This window comes from Delphinus delphis, chromosome 8 (assembly GCF_949987515.2).
Source record: "Delphinus delphis chromosome 8, mDelDel1.2, whole genome shotgun sequence".
NCBI classification, from domain to species: Eukaryota; Metazoa; Chordata; class Mammalia; order Artiodactyla; family Delphinidae; genus Delphinus; species Delphinus delphis.
Window position 1 is genome coordinate 73031281 of NC_082690.1, and position 14896 is coordinate 73046176.

The 14896-nt window shown below is 38.0% G+C and overlaps 1 protein-coding gene across 4 annotated transcripts in view; it reads right to left on the reverse strand.

Moving 5' to 3' along the window:
- Positions 1-1255: 1255 nt before the first annotated feature.
- Positions 1256-14896, reverse strand: part of HPS5 (HPS5 biogenesis of lysosomal organelles complex 2 subunit 2) — a 44995-nt gene continuing 31354 nt past the window's right edge. For all 4 annotated transcript variants that reach the window (XM_060018586.1, XM_060018588.1, XM_060018589.1 and 1 more), the window contains 4 exons: positions 14280-14393; positions 12765-12871; positions 3422-3692; positions 1256-2145 (listed from right to left, as the gene is read on the reverse strand). In XM_060018586.1, the coding sequence (XP_059874569.1) occupies positions 2085-2145; positions 3422-3692; positions 12765-12871; positions 14280-14393 (553 nt within the window). In that variant the 3' untranslated portion in view covers positions 1256-2084. The remainder of the gene's footprint in view (positions 2146-3421; positions 3693-12764; positions 12872-14279; positions 14394-14896) is intronic.

Below are 14896 nucleotides of genomic sequence, written 5' to 3' on the forward strand. Positions count from 1 at the left end.
TGGCTTATGGGAATGTTGTGACTGGTTTGATCTTCTATCCAGACTACTAAAACTTTCTCCATATCAGCAATAAGGCTCTTTCACTTTTTTCTCATTCTTATATTCACTGGAGTAGCACTTTCAATTTCTTTCATGTACTTTTCCTTTACATTCACAATTTGGCTATTTGATGCAAGAGGCCTACCTTTCAGCCTATCTCAGCTTTCAACATGCCTTTCTCACTTAGCTTAATCATTTCTAGCTTTTGATTTAAAGTGAGAGATGTGTAACTCTTCCTTTCACTTGAATACTTAAGAGGCCATTATAGGGTTACTAATTGGCTTAATTCCAATATTGCTGTGTGTCAGGGAATAGGGAAGCCTGAGGAGAGGGAGAGAGATGGGGAACGGCCAGTTGGAGCAGTCACAACACACATTAAGTTCACCATCATACATGGGTGCAGTGGTGCCACAAAACAATTACAATAGTAACATCAAAGATCACTGATCACAGATCACCCTGACAAATAATGAGAGTGAAAAAGATTGAAGTATTCCAAGAATCAGGGAAATGTGACAGAGACACAAAGTAAGGAAATGCTGTTGGAAAAATTGTACTGATAGACTTACTGAACACAGGGTTGCCACAAACTTTCAATTTGTTAAAGAAAACAAAAAAGAAAGAAAAAAAACAGTACCTGTGAAGCACAATAAAGCAAAGTACAATAAAAAGAGGTATGCCTGAAAAAAAAAAAAAAAAGAGGTACGCCTGTACGGTTAACAACCTGGATTTGTGACTGGCATCTTAAGTGGGGGCAGTTTTGTGGTTCTGAGCCCCTAACCTGTGAAATCGGATGCTATCTCCAGGGAGATACGTTCAATTGAGTTGAGTTGCAGGACACCCAGCTGGTGTTGGAGAATCGCGTGGTGTGGGGAGACACCACACACACACTCTGCCACACGCTGGTGACCAAAATTGTTAGGTTTTCCACACTTCCCAAAATGCTAAGAAGCTTTGTGAAGCCTCCCTTCTCTGATCATCTCTTCAACTAATCTGGTTATGTCATATCCAAATGTCACATGGAAGTATGACAGCAATTTGTGTCTATAGTTCTCTGGCTGTGTTATAAATGAAAGAAAGAAGTGAATCATTCAATGTGCCCAACACTTTGCTTATTCCACACCGAGTTTACACCACACCTTCCTGCAAATTGCTCACTATAAACCTCATGTCTACATTCCACTCAAATAATTTTTAAATTAGATTTTACATTTATTATTAATGTAACATGCTGTGTAAGTATACAGGAGCCTGAAAATGGCAATCTAGTACTTGGCTTAAATAATACAAGCACTTGCTGTGATCTTTATCAGTACTCAGCCTTCCTTTATTATGGCTTTTAAAAAACAAATTTTAAAAGTACATGATTCCTTTAGGCTACTGTTTAGGAAAGACTGGAGTAAAACATTTCCAGTAATGAATTAGTTGTATATAGGTTCAGATTAGAAAATGTCAAGCACTGGAAAAAAAATACATTTTAAATTAGCTCAATTCAAATATGGGGCCATTTCATTTAAACATCTGATTTGAATCTTCAGTGTTTCACTCATTTTATGTGTTAATTCCATTATACCAGATCTTACTTTGGCAATTTCTCAAGTGTCCCAGAGAAGATAAAAAAGGAATTCAATTTCTGTCAATTACATTGTATGTCTTCATGTGACCAGGATGAGAAACTTCTGCTCCCTACATGGCAGTCACGACAGGAAAAGAATTCCCCCAGTCCACCAGCAAGGAACAAATAACACTGTTGTTCAGAATAAGGACTGCATAGCTGGGGATATTCACATTCTGATTCCTTCCAGAGCACTTCATTTCAGCAAACAAGGACTGATTCCTTTCAAAATTCAACTTCAGTTGAAAAACACTGAGGTACAGATAGAGCCACAAATGCAGAGGTTACAGACACGGACAAAAGTGCTCCCAATAAGGTGGCAGGGATCTCAGATGGGGCCTTTCCTTCAATAACAAATGCATTCAGAAGGTTCCGGAGCACGATTCAGTTTTTCTCAAAATGTCATGACACCTTGCTGAATCTTCTTCAATTAGGCCTGCTGAGACCAGAGAAACCGATCACATTTTTCAAGCATGCTTTGTATCAAGGCTCTGAAATCCCAAAGAAAAGAAACAGGCAAATTTAGCTGTCATTGTTCATTCTTTTCAGAAGAAAGGATTAAAAAAGCTGACTGACTCTGTGCATCAAAAGACACAATCAACAGACTGAAAAGGCATCCTGTGAATATGGCATCCTGTCCTATACAATAAGAGAAAATATTTGCAAATCACATATCTGAGAGGTTAATATTGAGAATATGTAAAGAACTCATATGACAAAAAACAAATAATGCAATTTAAAAATGGGCAAAAGACTTGAACAGGTATTTCTCCAAAGATGACATTCAAATGGCCAACGAGCATATGAAAAGATGTTCAACATCAATAATCACTAGGGAAATGCAAATAAAACCACAATGAGATATCACCTCATGCCCATTAGGATAGCTACTATCCAAAAAAAACAAAACAAAAATCAAAACAGAAAAAAACCAGAAAATAACTAGTGTTGGTGGGGATGTGCTATAATTGGTGGGAATGTAAAATGGTGCAGGCTCCATGGAAAACAGTATGGAGGTTCCTCAAAAAATTAAAAATAGAAGTACCATCTGATCCAGCAATTCCACACCTGGGTATACACCCAAAAGAACTGAAAGCAGGGTCTCAGAGATATCTGTAAACTCATGTTCATAGCAGCATTACTCACATTATGCTAAGTGAAACAAGCCAGTCACAAAAAGACAAACACTGTATGATCCCACTTATATCAGGTACTTAGAGTAGTCAAAGTCAGAGACAGAAAGTAGAATGGTGGTTACCAGGGCTTAGGTGGAGGGGAAAGGGGGAGCTGTTGTTTAATGGGTATAGAGTTTCAGTTTTGTAAGTTGAAAAAGTTCTGGAAACTGCCTGCACACTGATATGAATATACTTAACACTACTGAACCAAGTGGTTAAAAACGGTTGGCAGGAAATTTTATGTTATCTGTATTTTACCACAGTTTAAAAAAAACAAAACAAAACAAAACAAAACCCTGACTGAGACAATTAGGTATGCGGTACCAATAATAGTCTTAAAGAATTGAGTACACATCAGATTTGGGTATTTACATTAACCTAAACAGTGTTTTGGTGATGACTGTGAACAAAATATTTAACCTCTTTAACCTCTTCTCTTAATCACCTTCATCAACAGAGGAGTCTCTGTTCCCTCATCTATGAATGAGGGGTTGAGACTATGTGATCTCTATAGTCCCGTCCACCTCTGAAAATCTGTGCAATTCTACATTCCCCAGGTGCCTGTGGATAGGGCAGGACAGACATACATTACCTCTGCCTTTTCTCAGCAATCCTCAGGATATCACAGGTTCTGGTAAACTTCTCTGACAGCTCAAGGGTCAAACCACATTCTTGTAGCAGTGACCAGGCCCGGTCTGGGCCCATGACCTTAGCTAACAGGAGTGCCACATTCTCCACGTTGATAGGGGAAGGCCCATCGCTGAAGTTCCCATTTGGTGACTTCTGGGGGGCTGGCTTTGTGCTCTTGTTCTGTACCAGGTGTAGGAGAAGCTTCCATTCCTCCACAGTCTCTGGGATCCAACCTACTCAAACACAGAGAAACAATGTGGGCTCTGACCGCTCTTAGCACTCTGCCTGCATACAGGAGAAACCATTCGTGAAAATGTTTCATACCAAAACATAAAAATATTAAAGAATATAATCTCATTACCCCCAATACAGAGTTGTTTTCTGAATATTTGTTGAATAAATAGCTCACGAAAAGGAGAAGCCATAAAATTAGCTCCAACATTCCTTCATTTGCTCACGCAGTAAGTAATTACCCAGGGCACACTGCATACTAGGCACTGAATGTGAATGAGGAACAAACAGACATGATGAGCCCGGCCTGCACTCCTGTGGAACTCATGGTCCAGTAAAGGAGACAGAACTTAGACAAACACATAAATAAATCTATGCTTATAAACTGTGCTAAGTGCTTGCTATAAAGGAAAAGATCAAAGAGCCATTAGAGAGATTGGCAGGTTTGGGTTTTTTGTTTTTTTTTTTTTTAAGGATCAGAGAAGGGCTGTATGAGAAGCGACAGTTAAGCAGAGAGCTGAAAGATGAGACAAGTTTAGTGAGCATGTGCTTGTGGCCCATATGTACACAAACGTGCAGGGAAGGTGTCAGGAATGGAGGGTGAAGGAGCCTGCATTTCTGACAAAGGAAACATGGAAAATGACTCGACACAGGAAGGAACTAGGTGAGTTCAAGGAACTCAAAAAAGGCCTACAATGCACAAAGGTGGCAGTGAGGAGTGAGAATGAGATGATAGGGCCAGGCCATAAGGGAACAGCTTAAGAATCTGGATTTTATTTTGAGTCCAGTGTAAGGGGCTTCAAGGAGGAGAGCCACATAATCCAATTTTTGTTTAAAAGAACCATTCTGAGAGTCAGCAACGTGGTGGAGTGAAAAGCTACCTTTGTCTCTCCCCTTAACCTGCAACCAGTAAAACATCCACAACACAACAAAGGTTCTTGTGTCCGACATACCAAGAAACCAGAGAATTCTCCACATATCTATACAACTAAAGGTGATGGACTGGAACACATAGAAGAGGCAGAACCAGGGAAACAGTGGAGGCAGTGTCTGCTGTCCCAGCCCTCCAGCCCCAGAGAAGCTGACGGTAGCAGGGGAAGCAGTGCACATGACCCCAGCCCCCAGCCCCCCACTCGAAGTAGCAAGCCCATGAATCTTACAACACTGGACAGGGCAGGGCCACCTGAGCAATCCTAGCTATTGCCCCTGCCCCTTCCTCCCCAATAGCAGTGGAACTTGCCACTCAAGGGCTCCTGGACAGGAGGGAGCCCACCATCCTGGTGCACCAGGTGGCAATGCTAGCAACACTGGCAGAAGTAAGGCGACCCTGCAGGTACAGGAAGTGATAATGCAGGCATCGGGCCACACCACAGATGGAGATGGTAGAGGGCACAAAGTGCAGACTCTCAAATATAACCAGAGGCAGCTGACGTAAGAGAAACCCAAAACTTGTGCTATAGCGCCACCTACTGGAAAACAAAAGAAAGGCCTCTAATTTCTAACCTGTTGGATCATTAGAATCAAGCAGAAAGGTGCTTGCTACTTTAAATGTGTGTCAGAGGAACAACTTCATCAAACGCTGTGAAGAACCATAGTGACACTGTACCACAAAAGGAAAATGACAATTCTCCAGACACCAAACTTAAAGTCACAGAATACTGTGATCTAACTGACAGAGAATTCAAAATAGCTGTCATGAAGAAAGTCAAGGAACTACAAGAAAACTCAGGCAGTTCAATGAACTCAGGAACGAAATTAATGAACAGAGGAATACTTTACAAAAGAGATTAAAACTCTAAAAAAGAAAAACAAATTCTAGAACTAAAGAATTCAATAAATGAGTTGAAGAAAACATTAGAAAGCACTGAAAATAGAGCAGATCACATGGGAGAGAGAATTAGTGAGCTTGAAGATAGAACTCTAGAAATGACACAAGCAGAAGAAGAAAGAAATAAGATATTTGAAAAAATTCTATGAGAACTATCCAACTCCTTAGGAAAGACAACATTAGGGTAATGGGTTTCCCAGAAGGAGAAGAAAGGGAGAGGGGAGTAGAGAGTTTATTTAAAGAAGTAATAGCTGAGAGCTTCCCAAACTGGAGAAGGAACTGGATATACAAGCCCATGAAGCTAAGAGAACACCTAATTATCTCAATACAAAAATACCTTCTTCAAGGGACTTCCTTCCCTGCTGGTGCAGTGGTTAAGAATCCATCTGCCAATGCAAGGGACATGGGTTCATGCCCTGGTCCAGGAAGATCCCACATGCCGCGGAGCAACAAAGCCCGTGTGCCACAACTACTGGTCCTGCACTCTAGAGCCCATGAGCCACAACTACTGAGCCCACATGCCACAACTACTGTAGCCCACCCACCTAGAGCCCGTGCTCTGCAACAACAGAAGCCATCACAATGAGAAGCCAGAGCACTGCAATCAAGAGTAGGCCCCGCTCGCCACAACTAGAAAAAGCCCGCACGCAGCAATGAAGACCCAACGCAGCCAAAAATAAATAAATAAATAAATAAATGTATTTTAAAAAGACCTTCTTCAAGACATATTATATTAAAATTGTTAAAAGTCAATGACAAAGAATTAAGGCAGCCAGGGGAAAAAGGAAGGGTAACCTACAAAGGAACCTCCATTAGGCTATTAACAGATTTCTCAGCAGAAACTCTACAGTCCAGAAGAAAGTGGAATGACATTCTCAAAATACTGAAAGATAAAAACCATCACCCAAGAATACTCTATCCAGCAAAGTTATCATTCAGATATGAATGATAAATAAGGACTTTCCCAGACAAACAAAAGCTGAGGAAGTTCATCAACACTAGACCTGCATTTACAAGAAATGTTGAAAGGAGCTCTTTACCTGAAACAAACAAACAGAAAAGAGCAAAGTACACAAATCTTTGAGTAAAGTGATAAGCAGACAGAATCTTTAAACTGCAACTCTTTATCAGAATAGGTTTTTTAAACACTTTACAGCATAAAGGTTAAAGGGCAAAGATGAGTAGAAAAAGTAATTATAGCTACTTCAATTTGGTAACAAACTCACAACATAAAAAGGGATAATTTGAGGCAAGAAAAATACAAAAGGGGGAGAGGAAAAGGGTGGAACTCATATAGGTACATAGAGATAAGATGCTATAAGCAGAAAAAGGACTACTTTATCTATGACATGTTTCATACAAACCCCATGGTAACCACAAAAAATAAATCTAGAGCAAAGACACAAAACATTAAAAAAGAGGAAAGTGAGAAAAACATCATAAAAAAACATCAAAGCAAAATGGCAGGCAGAAATACACGGAAAAAGAAATAATGAAGATATAGAGCAACCAGAAAACGAAAGATAAAATAGCAGTACCAAATCGCCATCTGTCAATAATCATCCTAAATGTAAATGGACTGAATTCACCGATCAAAAGACACAGAAAGGCTGGGTGGATTAAAAACCAAGAGCCAACTGTATGCTGCCTCCAGGAGACTCATCTCAGAGTTTAAGACAATTATAGGCTCAAAATAAAGAGATGGAAGATGACACTCCAGGCAAATGGCAGCCAAAAGAAAGTGGGTGTAGCCATACTTATATCAGACAAAATAGACTTCAAACCAAAAAAGATAACAAGAGACAAAAGTGGATAGTATATAATGATAAAGGGGATAATTCATCACAAAGACATAATGTTATTAATATATATGCACCTAACACAGGAGCACCAAAATATATAAAACAATTATTAACAGACTTAAAAGGAGAAATTGACAGCAACACAATAATAGTAGGGGAATTTAGCAGCCCACTGACATCAATGGATAGATCATTCGGACAGAAAGTCAACAAGGAAGCAGCAGCCTTAAATGAAACATCAGACTAGATGGATTTGATAGATTTGTACAGAACATTCCATTCAATTGCATCAGAATACACATTCTTCTCAAGTGGACATGGAACTTTCTCAAGGGTAAACCGTATGTTGGGACACAAAACAAATCTCAGTAAATTTAAGAAGACTGAAATCGTATCAAGAATATTTTCCAATTTCTATGAAACTAGAAATCAACTATAAGAAAGCTGGAAAAATTACAAATATGTGGAGACTGAACAACATGCTACTGAACAACTACCAAGTCAATGAAAATCAAAGAAGATATCAAAAGTTACCCAAAGACAAATGAAAATATGACATACCAGAATCTATGGGATGCAGCAAAAGTGATACTAAAAGGGAAGTTTAAGCAATACATGCCTACCTCAAGAAACAAGAAAAATCTAAAATAAACAATCTAACCCTGACTAGAAAAAGAACAAATGAAGCCCCAAATCAGTAGAAGGCAGGAAATAATTAAGATCAGAGCATAAATAAATAAAGACTAAAAAGACAATAGAAAAGATCAATAAAACTAAAAGCTGGTTCTTGAGAAGATAAACAAAATTGACAAATCTTTAGCTAGACTCACTAATCTTAGAGAAGGCTCTGATAAATAAAATCAGAAATGCAAGAAGAAAGATAACAATGGATACCACAGGAATAGAAAGGCTTATAAGAGAATAATATGAACAGCTACATGCCAAAAAATTGGACAACCTAGAAGAAATGGACAAATTCTTAGAATCATAAAACCTTCCAAGACTGAATCATGAAGAAATGAAAAATCTAAATAGCCCGATCACTAGTACAGAAATTGAAATAATAATCAAAGCTCCTAAAAAACATGACTCTAGGACCAGATGCCTTCATAGGTGAATTCTACCAAACATTCAAAAGACTTAATACCTATCCTTTTCAAACTCTTGAAGAGAAGGGAATGCTTTCTAACTCATTTTACAAAGCCAACAACATCCTGATACCAAAACCACACAAAGACTCAAAAAAATTACAGGTCAGCATCTCTGATGAACATAGATGCAAAAATTCTCAACAAAATATTAGCAAACCGAATACAATACATAAAAAGAATCATACACCATGACCAAGTGGGATTTATTCCAGGGATGCAAGAATAGTTGTATCCACAATAAATTCACGTGATACACCACATTAACAAAATGAAGGATAAAAACCATATAATTATCTCAATATATGCAAAAAAAAAAAAGCATTTGACAAGATTCAACACCCATTTATGATAAAACGAACTTTCAATAAAGTGGGTATAGAAGGAACATACCTCAACATAATAAGGCCATATATGACAAACTCACAACTAATATCATTCTCAATGGTGAAAAACTGAAAGCTAGCCCTCTAAATCAGGAACAAGACAAGGATGCCCACTCTTACCACCCTTATTCAACATAGTACCAGAAGTCCCAGCTAGAGCAATCAGGCAAGAAAAAGAAAAGGCATCCAAATTGGAAAGGAAGAAGTGAAACTGTCACTATTTGTGGATGACATGATTTATACATAGAAAACCCTAAAGACTCCACCAAAGAACTACTAGAAATAATAAAGTTGCAGGGTACAAATCAACATTCAAAAATCTGTTGCGTTTCTATACACTAACAATGAGCTAGCAGAAAAAGAAATTAAGAAAACAATTCCATTTACAGTCACAACAAAAAGAATAAAATACCTAGGAACAGATTTAACCGAGGAGGTGAAAGACCTGTATACTGAAAACTATAAGACACCGCTGAAAGAAACTGAAGAAGACACAAATAAATGGAAAGATATTCCCTGCTCATGGACTGGAAGAATTAACATTGTTAAAATGACCATATTGCCAAAGCAATCTATAGATTCAATACAATCCTTATCAAAATCCCAAAAACATTTTTCACAGAAATAAAACAAAAAATTCTAAAATTTACATGGAACCACAAAAGACCCCAAATAGCCAAAACAATCCTGAGCGAAGAGAACAAAGCTGGAGGTATCACACGCCCTGATTTAAAACTATATTATAAAGCCACAGTAATCAAAACAGCATGGTAGTGGCAGAAAAACAGATACATATATCAATGGAACAGAACTGAGAGCCCAGAAATAAACCCATACATATATGGACAATTAATATACAACAAAGGAATAAGGAACATCCAATGGAGAAAGGATAGTCTCTTCTATAAATGGTGTTGGGGACACTGGACAGCCTCATGCAAAAAAAAATGAAAGTAGACCACTACCTCACACCATACACAAAAATCAACTCAAAATGGATTAAAGACTTAAATGTAAGATCCAAAACCATAAACTCCTAGAAGAAAACATAGGCACGACACTCTCTGACATCAGTCCTAGGAATATCTTTCTAGCTAGGTCTCCTCAGGCAAGGGAAACAAAAGCAAAGATAAACAAATAGGACTACATCAAACTAAAAAGCTTCTACACAGCAAAAGAAACCATCCACAAAATGAAAAGATGACCTATTGAATTGGAGAAGATATTTGCAAATAATATATCCAGTAAGAGGTTAATAACCAAAAATACATAAACAACTGGATGAAAAAATGGGCAGAGGAACTGAATAGACATTTTCCCAAAGATGACATACAGATGGCCAAGAAGCACATGAAAAGATGTTCCACATCACTAATTATTAGGGAAATGCAAATCAAAACCACATGGGAGGACTTCCCTGGTGGCTCAGTGGTTAAGAATCCGCCTGCCAATGCAGGGGACACGGGTTCGATCCCTGGTCCAGGAAGATCCCACATGCCGCAGAGCAACTAAGCCTGTGAGCCACAGCTACTGAGCCTGCACTCTAGAGCCTGCGAGCCACAACTACTGAAGCCCGTGCACCTAGAGCCCGTGCTCCGCAACAAAAGAAGCCACAAAAATGAGAAGCCTGTGCACCGCAACAAAGAGTAGCCCTTGCTCGCTGCAATTAGAGAAAGCCCATGTGCAGTAACGAAGACCCAACGCAGCCAAAAATAAATAAAAAATAATAAATTTATATTTAAAAAACCCACATGAGATATCACTTCACACCTGTCAGAATGGCTATCATCAAAAAGTCTACAAATGTTGGCAAGGATATGGAGAAAAGGGAACCCTGTGCACTGTTGGTGGGAATGTAAGTTGGTGCAGCCACTGGGGAAAACAGCATGGAGGTTCCTCAAAAAGCTGAAAATAGAACTACCATATGATCCAGCAATCCCATTTCTGAGTATTTATCCAAAGAATATGAAAACACTAATTGGAAAAGATATATGCACCCCTATGTTCACTGCAACATTATTTATAATAGCCAAGATATGGAAGTAACCTAAGTGCCCATCGATAGATGAATGGATAAAGAAGATGTGATACACACACACACACACACACACACATACACGTAATGGAATACTTCTCAGCCATAAAAAAAAAGAAGAAATCTTGCCATTTGTGACAACATGGATGGACCTTGGGCATATTATGCCAAGTGAAGTAAGTCAGACAGAGAAAGACAAACACCATATGATCTCACTCATTTGTGGAATACAAAAACAAACAAAAACAAAATAAATGAACAAACCAAACAAAAACAAACATGTAGATGCAAAGAACAAAGTAGTGGTTACCAGAGGGGATGGAGTGGGGGCAGGGTGAAATGGGTAAAAGGGAACAAACACGGTGACAGATGGAAACTAAATTTTTAGTGGTGAGTACACTGCAGGGTATACAAAAGTGGAAATATAATGTTGTACACATAAAACTTATATAATGTTATAAACCAATGTTATCTCAATAAAAATTTTTTTAATTAAAAAAAAAAGAACCATTCTGGCGGCTCTAAGGAAAATCGGTTAAAGATGGGCAAGAATGGAAACCAGAAGGCCAATTATAAAGTTATTGCAGTAACCAGGCAAGTAGCTGGGATCAGAATGACCGTGGTGGAGCCAAAGAAAGTAGATAGATATGAGATATATATTTGGCAGCAAAAGCAACATTCTTTGAAGTGAAATATAAGTTAGGAGAGAAAAATGTCAAGAAAAGACTCCCATTTAATACACCAAGGGTAAGAATAGCTATTATTATTATATTAACAAAATATTAAGAGTACTTTTATCTGGGTGGGAAGAATTTTAGGTGATATCTTCTTCATTCTTCCTAGATTTTCCATTTTTTTCTATAACAAACATCATGTTGTAACTTTAAAAGCATAAACCATTTATATCTTAACTTTTCTGGTTATTTTTCCAAAGTGAACACATCTATAGTTCTACAAAACCATGTGACCCTCTTGTTTCATGTTTGAAACAAAGATGATTCAGTTATTATTGCTGTAACTGTGACACCTGAGGCTATCTCTTTGCCAGTCATCTGGTTTCTTTGCTTGGTTGTAACTTTTCTTCTTCTACAGAAATAGGGCTGAAAAAGGCTGTAGATCACACTGCTAGATGAAGGATCCTGATGTCATGCTGCTGGCATCTCTGCTTGAGATGAATAAAGTAACACTACAAAACAGACCAAGACCACCTCTCTGAGTGCAGGATGAACTCTCAGACTTCAGAAATCAGTGTGTCAAAGTCCTGGCCTCCTGACTGCCATTTTATCTGTATTGAATTCACGAAAATTAAAAAAACAAAAACAAAAACAAACCCTAAGTACCTGTAAAGGCTTAGGAAAATCTGACTGCTACTCTAAGTTCATCTTAATGATCTCTAACTTTGGGCTGTGTAAAATGGCAACATGATGCAGATCAAAAAACCTGAGCACAAGCTTTAGAGATGGTCAGACCTGGCCTGAACACCAGCTCCAGCATTAACTAGTTGTATGACTGTGGGGAAACTAATTATCCTTTTTCTGGGCCTCAATCATAACTTTTTAAAAATCGAAATAATAGTAACTATCCCACAGGTTTAATATCTCATTTAAACAGCATATGGAAAAGCATTAGGTATCAATATAATGCCTCACACGGTAGGCACTCGTGAAACAGAAAAGTTGCCTGTAGTTTATTTCTAGTTATGATTTCATGGTATACCAAGTAGTACAGATTAAAAAAAAAAAAACTCCAAAAATGTGACAGCTAGCTAGAATAACATAAATGATCATTGAAATATTTAGCAAATTTCTTTATTGAATAGTCTGTAGTGACTTCTAAAATACTGTAACCAAGAATAACCGATTGGGATTTACATACCATTGTCCCCTTCCATCAGGCTCATATCATTCAGATACACAATATTCGTGAAGGCCTCTCTTCTTCTCCCCAGCTCCAAACAGAGGATAAGATATCCAGGCCAGAAACTTGAAAGAGACCAAAGTTGGAGAGAGGAATAAAAGGCAGTGAATTTATCTGGAGCTGTGTGGTCCAATACTGTAGATATTAGCCACATGTGGCTACTTACATTTAAATTAAATAAAATTTAATAGTCAGTTCTTCAGTTGACCAATACATATTTCAAGTACTTAATGGCCACATGTGACTAGTGGCTACCATACTGGACAGCGTGATAGAATATTTCCACTGCCTCAGAAAATTCTATTAGACAGCCCTGATCTAGAGCATTTAAGAAAAAAAATAAAGCTAGTGATAAATACTAACATTTGAGGCCAAGCCCCAATTATGAGACATTTAAGTTTATATACTTCACAAACTTTAAGGTTCAATAACAAACTAGCATATTTCTTCCCCAAGTATGCAAACTTTGTAAGTTCTCCTTGACTCTTCCCCTTCCTTCATTTGCTATACCCAGTATCTACAGGTCCCACTGCATTTTCCTTTGAAATGTGCCATTAGATGTGCTCCTTCTGCTGACCTAGAATCAATTTGGTCATACCTGAATTACTGCACCAGCTTCCTAGCTGGCCTTCCTTTCTCGTCTCCAATCTTTCTCATGTATGAAACCAGAAATGATCTCCAGAAACCTCCATTTTATCCTGTCATTTTTGTACCTAAAAGGGTCTCTGCTGATAACTAAATTCTTCTAACCACCTTTCAAGGTCCTATATGATCTCATGACCCACAACCTAGCCAGTCTCATCCCTCATTATCAGTGAACAAATATGTACCAAGTGCCTACCACTTTATGAATTATGCATAATGAGGGAAAAGCAAGACACATGTCCCTATCTCCAAAAGACTGTAATCCAGGTAAAGCCATAAGATAACATCTTCAGGCCATGAATAACTGACGAATATGTGGTACAGATAAAAAGCAATGTCAGTTTTTCATGGCTTTGCTCTTGCTGTTTCTCTCACTTGACTTGTCCTCCTCCTGGCTCCTGTTTGAATACAAATCCTACCCAGGCTTAGGGCTTACCTCAAAGTCTCACCTCCTCCCTGAGTCCTTCACCAGCCATTCTACCAAGCCCATTCTGATCTCTCCCTTCTCCGAAACTGTATCAATTATAACTTGTATCACACAGTCTGGTGCTTAATTAAATAAACCTGAGAACCGGGGCTAACAACTAAGCAAAAGGGGGAGAGAGGAATGAGCAAGGACCAGTCTCTTCCACACACAAAATAAAATACACTCAAAATTTAAGACAAAAAAAGATGTTTATTATCACTTAAAACAAAAAGCCACCTTTATGTAGCAAAAAAAAAAAAATCCCAAATGACAAAGCATATCCGTTCAGGCCCCTAACTACAAAGTTACTAACTAAAATGATTCTAATCCTAACTTCAGCTTCTAGGAAAATTCTCACTTACCCATGAGACCTACAGATGTCAGTCACTTTCTCTTTTGTTGTAAAATCTGCAGGAAGTTTAATTAGATGAAGGATTAGCTGACTGTAACCCCAGGAAAACAAGTGGGAATGAGGCCTGAAAAATGAAAAAAAATCAGTAAATTAGACAGGAAATAAACTCTACAAAAATGCTTATTCGTCAGCTGATACGTAAGATCAGAGTTTAATTACATTTTTTCCATTATTATATTTTTCAAACATTTCTACTTGGCCTTTGAAAAATTAAAATAGCTATTTTTCCAATGACAAATACCTGTTTATTTTTTTTTAATTATATATTTTAGTAATCAAAAGAAAGCAGCTCATAATTCCATCACTCACAGATAGCCATTTTATATCCTTCCAGACCTTTTTCTCTAGGCATATAAAATAGGCATTTTGGGAGCTTTTAAAAAGTTTCTCCTGGAGGAAAACACAAGGAATATTTCTGATAGATTACAAGTAACAGTATGTATTTTTTATGAATTTTTTTTTTAAAAAATCCTAATCAGGGACTTCCCCAGTGGTGCAAAGGTTAAGAATCCGCCTGCCAATTCAGGGGACACGGGTTCAATCCCTGGTCCGGGAAGATTCCACATG